Raw genomic sequence first — 16617 nt, 5'->3', positions numbered from 1 at the left:
ACGAATTTGAGATGCTGAGTGGAGAAGAAAACAACACCGCCAGTGACAGCAGCAGTGCTGGGGACGACGATGACGATGATGAACTTGCGTGCAAGCAAGGAAAGCAGAAAAAGTGTAACTCTCCGAAGGAACGACGACCACCTCCAATTTTTGTTTTGGATATGTTGGCGGACGATGTTGACGAGTTGCTCCAATATTGTCTTAAAATTAGTAAAACTTCGGTGCAAGTGATTACGCATAAAAAACAGAATTTCGACTTGGTAGAGAAGAAGTTGAAGTTGCGAAACTTCAAATTCTTCACATTTGACCCAGCAGAGAAGGTCCCAGTGAAGATCGTCCTTCAGGGATATCCGGACCGCCCGATCTCCGACCTGGAAGAACACCTGTCGGGCGTCAAGGTTAAGCCTCGAGAGGTTAAGGTGCTCTCGAAATCGACAACGGTGACAGGTACGTACACATTGTACCTCCTATACTTCGATCGTGGGTCGGTCAAAATCCAGGACCTACGGCAGATCAAAGCACTGGACGGCTTCTTCGTGACGTGGCGATTCTACACGAAGAATCCGACCGACGCAGCGCAATGCCACCGCTGTCAAAAATTCGGACACGGTTCAAGAAACTGTAATCTTCCGCCCCGGTGCGTTAAGTGCGGTGAGACCCACTTCACCGAAAGGTGCAATCTTCCGCGGAAAGACCAGCTGGGGAAAACGCCCAGCAGCACAAAGCGCGCGTCAAGTGTGCGAACTGTGGTGGAAACCACACGGCGAATTTCCGTGGCTGTGCCGCGCGGAAAAGTACCTCGAGGAGCAGGACAAGAAGAAGAAAGCGCCAGCGTCCCGCCAACCTCCAAAGACTTCGAGCACGAACGCTGCAGCAGCTGGCGGCGGAGCGGTTCCACCGACCAACCCAGCGTTCCCTCCCGGTTGGGAGGTTCGTACGCTAGAGTAGCCGCTTCTGGGAGCGGTACTTCACCGGGACAAGCAGACGTTACCGGAGATGATCTCTTCACGCTTCCCGAGTTTTTCGCTCTTGCTGGAGAGATGCTCACGCGCTTTCGTGCCTGCCGGAACAAGGCAGAACAATTCCAAGCTCTGAGTGAGCTTATGATGAAGTATATCTACAACGGATAAGCTGCCTTGTGCAGCGAAGTTTTTCGACGTCAAAAGACAAAACAAACTGTGATCTAGTTTTAAGCTTTTCTATCTGTATCCTTTTCCTTAGCAAATTTAGAAGGTTTTTTTAAAATAATTTTTCCTTCTGTTGGCAAATCCATTGTTAGAATATCCAATTACATCAAAATGAACTATAGTACAAATCATAGTTGAAAGGTACTCCAAAACTCTATTAGGTTATAAGAATTACGAAATTGTGAATTGATTATTTACTAATAAAAACTAATTGAATTGAAAAAAAAATGAACATAAGAATATTTGAAAATCTGTATCCTGAGAAAGATATTCTGATCGATTTGATGTCTCTGGTAAAGTTATAGGAAAAACAATTTGATAAGATATGTATCATTTTTTCGTTATTTGATTAGGCCGATGCAAATATTTCAAAAAAAATTTGTCCCTCTAGTTCAGTTGTTTTGCAATCATTAGTTTTCAAAAAATGTAAGATCAGACAAAAACAAAAATTGTATCGAAAAAAAGATTTTGCATCGAAAATTTTCAAAAAATCTTTAGATTTTTTCATAAACCCAAACACGCTAAAAATGATTTTAAACGCAGAAGAATGTATTTTAATTTGATTTCAGCTGGTTGCACTTGAATTTTCATTGAAATTTTGAAGTTTATTGTAAAAATTTTCTTTTGCCCCCTGATTTTTCGGACCAAGTTTGAAGGGAGGGGGGGGGGGTTGACAAAAACTTTTAAAAATATTTGTACCAGCCTTATCTGAAGTGAAATTTTTCCTCGGCCTTTGGATAATCAAATCTGAACTGTAGTACTAAAATTTCAATTCATAAATGGGTAATTCTCTACCAACTCACACGAAATCGGGAAAAGTTGCCCCGACCCATCTTCGATTTGTGTGAAACTTTGTCTAAAGGGGTAACTTTTTTGATATCTCGTGACGGAGGGGCTGTACGACTCCTTCCATTTTTGAACATTCGAAAAAAGAGGTATTTATCAATAATTTACAGCCTGAAACGGTGATGAGATAGAAATGTGGTGTCAAAGGGACCTTTATGTAAAATTAGACGCCCGATTTGATGGCGTACTAAGAATTTCGAAAAACGTATTTTTCATCGAAAAAAACACTAAAAAAGTTTTAAAAATTCTCCCATTTTCCGTTACTCGACTGTTAAAAATTTTGGAACATTTCATTTTATGGGAAATTTAATGTTCTTTTCGAATCTTCATTGACCCAGGAGGCTCATTTTTTCATTTAAAACAAAATTTTTGATTTTAAAATTTCGTGTTTTTTCTAACTTTGCAGGGTTATTTTTTAGAGTGTAACAATGTTCTACAAAGTTGCAGAGCAGACAATTACAGTAGTTGTTCGGTAACTGGGCTGAGAACGTAGCCCAGTCATCGAATGCTGTTCGCTAACTGGGCTGAACGAAAAATAACGAGGGGACTACCGATGCATAGTATTTATTTGATGAAATATAAAAATAAAAGTTACTCAAATTTGTTTACAATGATCACTTTTCATATTTCTTCAATTGTGACTTGAAATTACATAAAAGTTTGAAAAAAGTTTTTTTATTTGCTGACCATGATTTTTGCATCCATTAACCCCTCGGTGATTTCGGTTTGTTTTGGTTTTTTGACGTTTGTCTGCTTTTTAACTGGGCTACGGCCCAGTTATCGAGCGCCCAGTTAAAAAGCAGCCCAGTTAAACAACGCCCAGTTACCGAACAACTACTGTACAAAAAATGTAATATATAGACATAAGGATAAACATCATGAGTTATCGCGATTTTACGAAAAAAAGTTTTGAAAAAGTTACTTTTTGCGTTTCTCTTTGTTTCGTCGTCCGTGTCTGTCGCGGATGACCAAGATCGGCCATGATCAACGACGACCAACATTTTCAAAACTTTTTTTCGTAAAATCGCGATAACTCGTGATGTTTATAAGCAAACCCCTTATGTCTATATATTAAATTTTTTGTAATTATCTGCTCTACAACTTGGTACAACATTGTTACACTCTAAAAAATAACCCTGCAAAGTTAGAAAAAACATGAAATTTTAAAATCAAAAAATTGGTTCTAAATGAAAAAATGACCCTTCTGAGTCAATGAAGATTCGAAAAGAACATTAAATTTCCCATAAAATGACATGTTCCAAAAAAATTTACAGTCAAGTAACGGAAAATGGCAGAATTTTTAAAACTTTTTTAGTGTTTTTTTCGATGAAAAATACGTTTTTTCGAAGTTCTGAGTACGCCATCAAATCGGGCGTCTAATTTTACATATAAGTCCCTTGGACACCAAATTTCTATCTCATCACCGTTTCAGGCTGTAAATTATTGAAAAATACCTCTTTTTTCGAATGTTCAAAAATGGAAGGGGTCGTACCGCCCCTCCGTCACGAGATATAAAAAAACGGACCTCAGATTCGTGATCAGGGACAAAAGTTACCCCTTAGGACAAAGTTTCACGCAAATCGAAGAGGGGTCGGGGCAACTGCTGTGTGAGTTGGCGGAGAATTACCCAAATGAATTATTATTTTTTGGTATTTTTTTTTGTTCATTTGCGCTACAGTTTAGGATGGTGCATTGGGACGAATAACAAAATGGTTTTTCCAACAAAGCATTTTTTTGGTTCCCTTTGCGGTCCTAACAACTCCTCAAAGTGAAGAAATAAAATTTGTACCAGCAAAATACAGATTATCGTAAATTCACATGCCTATTACGTATGATCATCCTGCGAAACAGAGTGGTAATATTACAACAAGTGGCAAAAAGAAGATTTTTCAGCGTGAGTCAAACATTTATCCAACGAGGTTTATCGAGTTGAACATGTACAACGAGTGCTGAAAGAATTGTGTTTTGCAAAGAGTTGCAATTCTGAAAACGCTTTTATGTAAAACATTAATTTATTTAATAAATTCACCATTCAAATCAAAACAATCTTTCAAAATGCTTACTGTAGGTAATTTCTTCGTTCGAGAATTACAGGAAAAGTAAGTAGTTTCACGACGGAATTGCAAAAAAAAACTTATTAGGGCAAATATGCCCATTTTAAGCCTAATAAGCGGTCGTGTTTGAATGATGCTGGATAATCTCGATTGTTCCTTGAAATTCACTAAAACCAAGTACACCAACGAGTAGAGCAACTTTTGTGAACATTTCTGTTTATTTTCACTTTTATTAAAAGTTATGCTATTCCTTTTTCAAGCATTAAAAAAAAATATTGCAAAAATGCATTCGAGTGCATTTGGCCACGCCCATTTTTGTATTTTCAGCTTAGTTCTGTTTTTTTCTTCCCGCGCTCTTTTGGGTCTGCTTAGTGCTGCCAAAATTGATGAAATTTTAAGCGAACACTCACGAAAAGTAGCATTCGTAGCGAAAGTTTCCTGGCAGCACTTGCTCACTCTAACAGGCGCTGCACCAGCATGTTGGTGGTGTTGGTGGCCACCCTTTGTTCTTTATTTGCCTTTGCTTCTCGCTCGGTTTTTTTCAGCCTTCGATTGGAATGGATGGTCAAAATTCAAACGTCAAAAGACTTAGCGCGTTTGTTTTTTTGATGGCGCTTGCTAATTATTTACTAGTTTCGGGATTATTTTTCAAGTGAGTGACTAAGTAACGGTCAAAAGAACATGTTGCCGGTAGTTGGAAGCAATTTTATATCTGAAGCGCTTTGAAATCGTTAGCGCAAGTGAAAAGATATTGATGGCGACTTTCGTTAAGCAGTTAATCTCTGATTTTGCGTGTGAATGTGTGTGCCACCAAAATGATGAGAAATGGTCTCGCAAAATAGAAATTATGATCAAAAGTGCATTAAATTTGACCTTTTTGGCCAGTAAATGGCATAAATTGACGCGCTTACTCGAGGCGGTGCTGTTGCTGGTAAGTTTATAGCCTAAATAGTATTTTTGAAGCTTAAATCGAGGATCAAACTCTCCATATGACGAAGATAGGTGTTTGATTAGAAAGGGTATATTTCCCCTATGCATAATTCTCGGGTGAGTTTTCAAAAAGCCGTTAGAGCCACCGTAACCTCCGACGCTAATTTTCGTTTTTCTCCAAATTGACACAATATTTCATTTATTTTTAATTTAAGGCACTTGAAGGACGTGTAGATGAACAATCTCAAGTAGTTTTGAAATTGGTCAATCGTAAGAAGGTCGAAAACCGATGCAAAAAGTGTTTTGTTTACAAATGGATCTTACGTCTTTCTGAAAACCAATCCGATAATTGCTTCTTTTGACATAGAACAAAGTTCCATCCAAATCATAAAAAAACTAAATTAGAAATCTCGAAAAAAAACAAATTTTCCAGAGAATTACTACAGGTGCCTGTTATTTCTTTCTTACAATAATTTTTATGAGAAAAAATGTTGAGTCATGTCAACCGTTTAAAAAAAACTTTTTTATTATTTAAAGTTTCCGCTTTTTGACACACCGTGATTTTGGCACACACATGCATCGTGCTTCGAGCGTGACGTGATGTCGTTTGGTTTCGGTCCAAAGCGGTGACGCCTCGGGGCTACTTGGGGGACAGTTACGTCCCAACACGGTTTAGTCGGTGGTACGTTCTGTTCCTGGTACAGTTCGTCCTCGCTATGTTTGGTATATTTGAAACTCTCGAACCTTTTTTTGAATTGAAAGATCGGAAGCGTTCATGTTCCACTTTTTCAAGAGGGTAAGGTAAATTCTCTTGTTATTCCCTGAAAAGTTTCTCTTGGAGTTGGCGGGATGGGAATAGATCTCGGATACGCTCTATGCATGCGTTACGACCGTAGACTGAAGAAATATACGGAGTAAGATGTTGTTCAAATCGCAAAACCATAGTTTACGAAGGCTGGCTGTAACTTTGCAACCCCTTTCGAATGAGGAGCAGGTCGTGTGAGAGGGAAAAAAAGTGTACCTCAGATTACACGCTTAATGGCAAAAAGAAAGTGTAATTTAGTTACTTATTTATGACCGTGGGCGTTGTCGTTGTGTCGCTTTCGAGGAGGGGTGAGTTTATGGAGCATCGTCAGGTGGTCTAGCAAGATTGATGATGAAGGGTAAACATTGCCGTTGTAATGGCCGGTTTTGAAGGTGGTCGTATGATCAATTGGGAGTGAAGATCTTTTTCAAGATGAACTTTTTAGAAGAACTTGAAAATGAAATCAACCTGAGTGTGGGCATTCGAAAAATGTAACTAAACAAATATTAAACAATATTCCAATACTTTCTCTAAAGAGAGGCCACTGAAAACCGCTGTCCTAAGCGGATTAACTCATCATCAGCTTCACCGCTGTCCCCTCTCCCAAGTTCAGTAATTTCCCGCCGTCAAAGTCCGACCAACTACGGGTCTGTCGTGTTGGGAATGCACGGGGGACCACGTCGGAACCCATTACCATCGCCGGGTCAGAGAGAGAGAGACAGGCGCTAGGAAAACTTTGTCTTAGCTCGACCTTAACGGATGCGATGTCGACGAGAGGGACCACAATTAATCCCCGGTCTCGGGAGGGAAAATCCCCTCAAGGACTTGGGAAAAACTTTTGCGCCCACCTTTCGTTGTCATTTGGCGAAAGGAAACGCCGAGACTTGTCACCGGCAGGAATTTTTCCTTCGCGTCCCGGAAAATTTTCCGATGAATTATTCAATGGCTGGTTTGTACTGTCCTTTCAAGGGGCGGGTAGGTTTGAGATTTTAATTGCAACGTAACCCTTGTAATGAAAAGCGACTACTAGGCACTTGAGGAGTACTATAAGGAGTGTGGTCGAGTTGAAGAATGCCGCAAAGATCAAGCTGTCAATCAAAATTTAAGGGATAGTTTGGGGTCAGATGGAAATGTGCCGGAAAATCCGGATTAGTTTAATGATTCGGAACCAAATGTATCAGTTTTTGTTGCTGGTTGAAGTATAGAATTAATCTCTTCCGTTCGACTTTCTATGTCTTTATTTATTTTTCCTTCAAAACAGATTCCAACTAAGCTTGATGAGGTGTAATAACTCCTTTTCGTCATAACCAGTTTTTAATAAATACTATTTTTCAAGGTTCAAATTTTTAGCTTATAATCAAAGTACACAGTTGGGTAATTCTCTATCAACTCACACGAAATCGGGAAAAGTTGCCCTGACCCCTCTTCGATTTGCGTGAAACTTTGTCCTAAGGGGTAACTTTTGTCCCTGATCACGAATCCGAGGTCCGTTTTTTGATATCTCGTGACGGAGGGGCGGTACGACCCCTTCAATTTTTGAACATGCGAAAAAACAGGTATTTTTCAATAATTTGCAGCCTGAAACGGTGATGAGATAGAAATTTGGTGTCAAAGGGACTTTTATGTAAAATTAGACGCCCGATTTGATGGCGTCAGAATTCCGAAAAAAACGTATTTTTCATCGAAAAAAAACACTAAAAACTTTTTAAAAATTCTCCCATTTTCCGTTACTCGACTGTAAAAAGTTTTGGAACATGTCATTTTATGGGAAATTTAATGTACTTTTCGAATCTACATTGACCCAGAAGGGTCATTTTTTCATTTAGAACAAAATTTTTCATTTTAAAATTTCGTGTTTTTCCTAACTTTTCAGGATATTTTTTTAGAGTGTAACAATGTTCTACAAAGTTGTAGAGCAGACAATTACAAAAAGTTTGATATATAGACATAAGGGGTTTGCTTATAAACATCACGAGTTATCGCGATTTTACGAAAAAAAGTTTTGAAAAAGTTACTTTTTGCGTTTCTCTTTGCTTCGTCGTCCGTGTCTGTCGCGGGTGACCATGAACGGCCATGATCGATGACGACCAACTTTTTCAAAACTTTTTTTTCGTAAAATCGCGAGTACGCGTGATGTTTATAAGCAAACCCCTTATGTCTATATATCAAATTTTTTGTAATTGTCTGCTCTACAACTTTGTACAACATTGTTACACACTAAAAAATTAATCAGGGACAAAAGTTACCCCTTAGGACAAAGTTTCACGCAAATCGAAGAGGGGTCGGGGCAACTGCTGTGTGAGTTGGCGGAGAATTACCCAGTTAGGATGAATGTTGTTCGTTGATTTATTAAAGCACTCATTGGAGTGCTGAAAAGTTCAACTTGTATACGAAAATCATTGTTTCCTACAAAAGCTCGATTCCTGATAATCAAAGTTTTCTTCAAGCCGGTCTTCAACACAGCTCAGGTAACGTTTCCTTCCCGTTTTTCCCCAGAACTCACCTGTTCGGCTGGCTTCCCGCAGCAGGTCGTCGATGAGCTCGTCGCGCACGTGGATGCCCAGATTCCGCAGCATAAACTGCAGCTCCTCGGGCGTCACGTGACCATCCTGGTCCCGGTCGAGCAGGTCAAATGCCGTCCGCAGATCTGTTGAGGGGGGAATTGAAAAAAAGAGTGGGGAACTTTAGAACTTTTTGCTGACTTTGTGCTTTGTTCGAGGACAGGTTGGGACGGAACTCGTTTCGGGAATGTGTGAATCTATTTGCTCAAAAGTTATCCGGATTGGTAACTGGGGTAACTATCGACTTTTATCTCTTTAGAGAAGACGGTGCAAAAAAAAAAAATAAAAGTTCGGATAGCTTCTGGAATCTTAAATCTGGTGGATTTTACGGACCAAACACGGATAAGTGGAAAAGCTTTTAGTCAGCTCTCGAGAGCTCAGGTCGTATTTTTTATTGATAAACCTTCGGGGCATTAGCATAAAATCCTGGCTCCGCGTGGGAGTCATTCCCCGTTGGAGTTGGATATTTTGCAAAGGGAAAACATAAAAAAGAAACCCCGGGATTTTCAATGCTGCCATGACGAGCAGGAAAAGAAATATCCTTATCATTGGCGCTTTCCTTCTACTTTCCATAATCTAATCTAGTGTCGAATTTGAGGCAATGCTTTTAGAGAAAATGAATTTTCCTCTGCTGGCGGCAGTGTTGCCAGGAAAAAAAAATTAATAGATAAAAAAGATTGAAAGATTTAAGATTCGTAAAATAGTTTTAAATTGTAAATAAAATTAAAAAAAAAAACTCAAAAAAAATCTATTTTTACTGTGCATTAAAGCTGAAAACGTTCAACGGTCAAAGCCAGTGCAAGCAGTATTTGAAGCCACAGAAAACAATTCAGTTGATTAATTGCTGCTAATTATAACGACTTTGTTTTGGTAAACAAACAGCATCGGAGCGCGGAGAGTTCGACGCCCAAAGAAGAGTCCCACAAAATTTCATGATTTCGGGGGTGGGGAAGATGGCTTCACTTTTCGTTTGAAGCTGCCCCCTTGTTTTGCGTTGGTGGAGTGTATCTTTGGCGAGAGGTGTCTTTTGGCCTTGGCGGTTTGTTTTGGATCACCACGCTCCAGTGAGTTTAACGTTTTGACTTGGATGGGCTAAATTTAGTTTGCTAGAGGAAAGTGGGTTGACAACGGAAGTAAATCATGTGAAAAATATGTCATTTGATGTGAGACTTAATGTTGCACTGTTTTAAAATAGCGCCCACACACACAACTTATGTTACTAATAAAATACATATTTAGTGAATGTAGAGAACATTTAGCGAATTCCGCACTACTGGATTTTGACTACATTCATTCCAGTCATTCCAATCCTGAACTTAAAAAAGATCGTCAAAAATCTAATTTTCCAACAAATTTCATTCATATTCAAATCGTTTTTTTAAATGAAAATGTCAGTAACTTTGAAACAATAATGAGTAGCTCAGTTTTTCAAAAAAGCCTCTAAAAGTAGACTTTTCCAAATAAATAAAAAAACAAGCGTCACTTTTAATTTGGAGTTTGATAAATCGTCCAAGGTCATACACTTTTGACCGGTTCTGTATAGAGACGAAATTTAGTGATTTTGTATCTCTAACAATATTTACCTTGCTCATGATCACATGAACATATAACGTGAATGCATGAATTTTATGCACGTTTACGAGTAGGGTGCTTAGTAGGGTGATAATTAAAAGGGATACCCCCTGATTTGATACCTTAGGCTACAATCAGTAACTATGAAAATTTTGAGCGAAATCGGTTAAGGTCTATAGATCGTTAAAGTTGATGAAAAAAAATCTTTTCATGCAAAAACGTCTACTTTAAATCGCTAATAACTCGTCAGCGTCAACTTGGATCGTTTTGCGGTCTTCGACAAAGTTGTTTGTCACAGAATATTGCTAAAGAATCTCACACTTGACAACATTTAACTCCACCTTTTGGTGGAGTTTTGAAATGTTTGCTTTTCCCATACATTTTTACTAATTTTTCCATCACGGCGTGTTTTCTAGGCAACCTTAAGGAGAAAAAATAGTCATCACTACTTTCAAAAGTGTCTTATAGGAAATTTTCTCAGCTTTCCAATGCTTCTAAGAGCGAAATGTTTCATTGGGAAATTTCTGAGATATCTCTATTTTAAGTTTTTTCTTTTAAAATCCTTGATCATTTATTGGAAACTTTTAAATAACAGTTCAGGAAACTTATCAAATGATGTGTTTCATGTGTATTTTACTGACCAAAATGTGCAAAATAAGACAAGAAACAACTTTGTAGAAGGTTGCAAACCGCTAAACATTTAGAAAATCTAGGTTTTAACCGAATTTTTGAATATGTGGGATTCATTCAAATAATAAAATAATAAAACCGTATTGAAATATTATTTTTACAAGAACAAATAGATTATTACATAATTGTTGTGTACAAATAACACCGGTCTGCTCTGATTCAGCTTGGAATTAGCTGATACAACCGAATTTTTTACAGGTTTGAGATTGATAGGGTATTACTAGATTTTTATGAATAAATATCATATTTCCTTAATCAAGCACTAACTAGTTGCATGGATACAAAACATGTTTTATACTCGAAATTATACTGCAAATTACTTTAGGAGAAATACTTTTCATTAGTATGAAATGACTGTTTCAGTTTTTTTTATATTGAATGATCAAGGAATTAGCAATATTTTAGAAGTTTATAAGACTCTCATCTTCAATATCATCTTAAAAAAAAAATATGTCTTGATTTTTGTTCAAACAGTTTGGAAAGAATGTTTCTGTTAGATTTTTTTTTGTTAAAATACTATTTAATTTTTGTTCAAACAAAAATAAATGTTTGTGACGGTGTTTTCAGAATTCTGAATTGGAAGACACGAGTTTTATTGCAACTTTTAAGTGCATTTTCTACAAAAAACATTTTATACAATTTTATCTTTATTTTATACTCATGAAAACATGACTTTTGAAGCTTGCTACAGTAATATGTACTACATTTTCGATTTCAAATCATATTTGTATTTATGTTCCTGGTTAATGTTTGCGAAAATATCAAATTTATCCATTAAAATTCAATAATACCATTAACAATCACAAACCTGCCAAATTTTCGGTTGAACAAGCTAAATCAGAGTAGACACGTGATATTTGTACACAAAAAATATGTAATTATCAAATAATTCTTGTTAAAAATACAGTTTTACACTGTTTTATGATTTTAATTTCTGAATAAATCCTAATATTCAAAAACTCTGACAAAACATAATTTTCAAAATGTTTAGCGGTTTTCAACCTTCTACAAAGTTGTTTCTTGTCTAACTCATCAAAATGTGCAAACATCTTGATGAGTAAATGACTCATGAAACACATCATTTGATAAGTTTTCCGAACTGTTAGTATAAAGTTTCCAATAAAAAATAAAGGAATTTAAAACCAAAAACTTAAAATAGAGATATCTCAGAAATTTCCCGATGAAACATTTCGCTTTTAGAAGCATTGGAAAGCTGAGAAAATTTCCTCTAAGACACATTTGAAAGTGGCGATGACTATTTTTCCTGATAAGGTTGTTCTAGAAAATACGCCGTGCCATACAAACATCAAAGATAAAAAAGAATCGAACCAGGGGGTATTTCTGAAGATTTTCACAAAATTTCCTTTTTTCTTGTCCCCCTAATGTTTTGTTGTTAATTTAAAAAAAGCAATATGGTCGAAAGACATAAGGCCGAATCGAAAAAGGTCGAATGACTAAAAGAAATTGAGGTCGAAAATGTGTACAAAAACTTTAAATAAATTTTGTACCAGTCCAATGAAAAAAAGAAACACACTCACAGAAATGTTACAGAAGCAAAATTTGATGGAAGAATGATTTTTTCTCTTAATTGTTTTTTTTAAGTATGCTCAGTTTTGAAAGAATTGGAAAGCTTGTGAGAAAAAAAATACAATATATTAATATACCAAATTCTCAGAAATATTATGTACAGAACAAGAATCCGTTTTGAAAGAGTGTTAGAGCTTCGTCGCTCCAATAAATCTGGCAGCACTTGTCAACGACGTTTGACAGCTTGGTGTTACGCCGCGCAACGCGCGCAACGGCACCGGTTGCTGCGATCGAATCGAAGAAACCAGAGAGAGAGAGAGAAAAAGCGCGCGAAAAACTGATGACGTTTGCGCGCGGGAAAAGAACTCAAGATCTCTCGCTTACAAGTGCTCGCGGAAATAACACCTCTTTGGGAGCGTTCTTTTATTACGTAACGCAAAAAATCGGATTTTAGACCCCCCCCCCCTCGTAACAAAATTTCCATACAAAGTTTATAAATAGTAGAGCTCCAATTTCCCGGGGTTGCAAAATTCCAGGGAAACGGGAAATTTTCAACAAATTTTCCGGGAAATCCCGAGAATTCCCGGGAAATTTGAAATTTAGCGAAAATTATTCTGATCCTATTTTTGATTGATATTTTGCAACACAATTCTATAGAACAGCAACTTTAATGGTCAAAATTAGTGTGAGGATCAACAAATGGCTTGACTGCTTGTGAAAAATGATGCAATTTTGAAAAAAAAAATCTAAAATTTTCTATTTTTTATGCTGTGTTTCAAATCGTATCAAATCAAAAAAAAAATATTAATAATATTTATTCTTCAGAAACATTTTATTTAATCAAAGTGTTTCGACAGTAAAAATCTAAGCTCCACAACAATAAAATTGCTTTTCAATTTGTCTCAGTGACCATAAAGTTGAAATGGAAAAAAATCATGCAGAAATAATGTCTTTTATGGGAAATAACTTATTCCAGAACAAGTATTTTCAACTTGTGAATAAATAGATAATCATTCAATTTGCCTTAAAAATCTATTTTCTAGCGCTATTTATCTTGAAGCACTAATTTATGAAATCACAACTCAAATTTTTAAAATATTTAATGCGATTTTTTGATATACGGTTTCTTTCCTTGTAGTTTAAAAGTGGTTGAAATTAAACGTTTTTTTCATATTTAACCCTCTTACGCCCTTGGTAGCTCACGTGCTTCATAAATTTTTAATTCAATCAGTAATTTCTCAAACTCTTCTCGAACAACCCGTTTAAAAAAAAATTATATCAGTTCAATTTTCGTCCAATTTGGTCTAGGTAATTTTTGTTTGTTGAATAAATCTCAATTTTAGTAGATTGAAATGAATAAAGGCTTACAGTTGCTTTCCAATCATTAGTCCGTGGGAGTCGCTCAACCTGCATTCCTGTCACACATGAGGTCTGCACAGCTGATTCCACGTAGATTTTTCCCGCTAGTAATGACAGGAAACGCTGACAAACGGAATATGTGCCAAAATCATAAGTGGTTTTTAACATATGAAGGGAAATCATCGTGAACTGGAACTGCCGGTCGTTAGCCCGGGTAAAGTGGAAACGTTGAGATGATTGTTGTCCTCTGCTCTCATCTCGCAAAAAGCCATACAGAGAACCACGTCCCTTTCAACCGGCTCCGTGGCCTAATGGTTACGGCTTCTGTCTCCCAAGCAGAAGGTTCAGGGATCAAATCCCGGTCGGTACCTTTGAAATTTGAAATTTGGAATCAGGAATTTGAATATGAATAAAAACTAAAATGAATCAGGTGGGATTCGAACTCACACCTTTGGTGGTGATCTGGGACGCTAAGCAGTCGGCCATCAGAAGGTTTACACTCTAGCAGTGAATTGATCCGTAGTGTTGAAATATGTTATCTCTTCTTCTCTTATTATTAAATAAGCGCTGATCCCTGATTTGCCTGACGGGATTGGAAGTCTAAATAAAGATCGAGTTTCCTTCAGATGCTTGCTTCTATGTTTAGGCGGGGCCAAACAATGCCCAGCGACCTCGGAATTGGACCGCAAGGAGCTCTGTCATTCTGAAATGGGTCGTTGGAAGCAGCGCGAGGGCTATCACCACCTAATACCCGGGTCTGAGCTAAGCTGTATCAGCATTCGGCATGTACACAGTCTGATACAAATTATACTTTCCCATAATTTCGCTACCGGTTAGCGGGTATTGGATTGGACCACACACACACACACACACAGTTGCTTTCCAATCATTAGTTATAAAAATATCGAGGTATTGAAGGAATTTTATTTTTCGCAAAAAAAAACTTTTGTGAGACTGTACATTGGTACTTTTTGAAAATTTAAAATGTTTACAAAGGAGTTCAAACATGCTAAATATGACTATAAACGCGGGAAAATGCATTTTAACTGGTTTTCAGTTGATTCAACTTAAATTTTCATTAACAATTTGAAGTTTTTCGATTTTTTTCTGTTTTGCCCCCCCATTTGACCTCTTATTTGACCTTTATTCCCTTCGATCTTTTGTTTTAAATCCGTTTGGTCAATACTTTTGAAATATGAAAATTTGGGCTCATGCTAGCAATTTGAAATTTTCAGATTTAAATGTATACGTAAGTCGTCAAAAATAACAACTCTTGGAACAAAGTTTCACCATAAAATTACCATTTCAACCGAAATCTAAATCATTTTCCCCATAAAGGTCGTCAAACAGCATGTGTGCAGTGCAAGATGATATTCAAAAAACTCGACCTTATCAGCCGCCAGCAAACCTCTCAATCTCCAACACACGTACCCACCATAAATAACGCAATTTTACTTCCCATTTCAGAATGGAATATGTATGCAACAGCGAGATGGAGAGTGAGAGAGAGCGATGAGCTGATGTTGAGTGGGAAATAAAAAGAAACAGTCCCACAAGGACCCTCCAAGGATTTCCCAGAAGCAGTCAGCGAGACGGTTTGTCCTCGCCAAAGGACTTCTTTTTTTTTACGGAGTGAAAATGACGTTTCGCTGGATTTTATTTCATCATCCCACCACCCCAAAAACGAACATGTGAGCAAAGCACAGTAAAAAAGCTCTCGCGAAAGCTGAGGTTCAACGCGCGCGCTGCCACTCAATGAAACCACTTTTGAGGGTGACGATGGCACGTGTGAAGGTGGGAGGCCACGTGGCAGTGCGAAGTCTTATCAAATATTTATGCGACGTACACAAAATGGGTGTGTGTGTGTGTGTGTTTGGAATTCTCACACTTTACCCAAAAGCAACAGAGAACTTTTTATGCTAATGCAAAATGGCCATCACTGGGTGTGTGTGTGTATCTGTTTTTGTATGCGTGCAAATAATATGTGAAATGCTCATAAGTTTTGCATTTTCCTCGAAGCAAATGATCATTTTCCTTATTGGGTGCTTCGGGGAAATTGAGCTGAATGGATGAGCAGTTTCGTTTGGATTTACTTTTATTGGTTTTCGCAGTAAATTTGGTACAGGAAATTCTTGGTAAGGTTGCTTAAATTTGATTTTAAATGCATTTTTTTCCTTTTTCAATTGATCCGATTTCGTCAAGTAACGTGAACGTTTTTAAGAAAAATATTACATCAAAAAATCCTAGAAACTATATAAAACAAAAAACAAATAAAATGTTTTTTTTTTTTAATATTTCAATGATTTTCTTCCGGAATTAAAATTCCTAATGTCTTAAAATATTTTTTGGCCTTCCGTCGGACGGGGAAGTAAATGTTGGCCCGGTCTATCTAAGGAAAATATAGGAAAACTGTTATTTTTATACCAAATTGAACCGATATTTTGTGTTTTGATGCATGGTGGAGGTCTTATGATAGATATAATGAATAAAAGATGGATTTTCCATCATAAACAAATACGTTTTGTTAACAAATTTGGCTTAAAACAACAAAAAACCTAACAGACATTTAAACACATTTATTTCCGAAAAAAAATCGAAGAAATCGTTTGAAAAACTACTGTAAACATTAAAATGATTGAAAAAAAGTTATTTTGATGCACATTTTTTCCATATTAATTATATAAAAAGTGTTCGGTGTTCATCGAAGAAACCCCACCGTGCGCACACCCGTGCGCCCACCGTGTCAACTGACAGTTGACAGCAGACAGCAAACGTCAAACGTCACCAGCAAAACGCGCGCATCGAGTGCGCTCGCCAGAACACGTCCGATCGTCGAAGAGTAAACACGTTTTCGCAGAAGTGTTAAGTTTAGTGTTGTGAGAAGCAGGAGGAAGAGTAAGAAGGAGAAATAAACCAAGAAAATCCCAAATTCCCGGTGTTTTCCTCCCTCCTGCGGTCCCGCTCGATTCTACCTAAATCCAGTCCACTGAAGATTATCGGCCAGCCCCGAACAAATAGTTCACCGAAACAAAACAATAGATTTGTTTACAGTTGCTGATAAAACTACGCATGTTTGTTTTCAAAAA

General features: G+C 37.2%; 1 protein-coding gene across 14 annotated transcripts in view; it reads right to left on the bottom strand.

Annotated features, from left to right (window-relative positions):
* The window catches only part of LOC6049317 (calcium-binding protein E63-1), a 199168-nt gene that overhangs the window by 49962 nt on the left and 132589 nt on the right, over positions 1 to 16617 (bottom strand). For all 14 annotated transcript variants that reach the window (XM_038264047.1, XM_038264049.1, XM_038264048.1 and 11 more), the window contains one exon: positions 8326 to 8469. In XM_038264047.1, the coding sequence (XP_038119975.1) occupies positions 8326 to 8469 (144 nt within the window). The remainder of the gene's footprint in view (positions 1 to 8325; positions 8470 to 16617) is intronic.

The sequence above is a fragment of the Culex quinquefasciatus genome, chromosome 3, assembly GCF_015732765.1.
Source record: "Culex quinquefasciatus strain JHB chromosome 3, VPISU_Cqui_1.0_pri_paternal, whole genome shotgun sequence".
NCBI classification, from domain to species: Eukaryota; Metazoa; Arthropoda; class Insecta; order Diptera; family Culicidae; genus Culex; species Culex quinquefasciatus.
The sequence above is the reverse complement of the archived record's forward strand: the minus strand, read 5'-3'. Positions and strand labels throughout refer to the sequence as shown.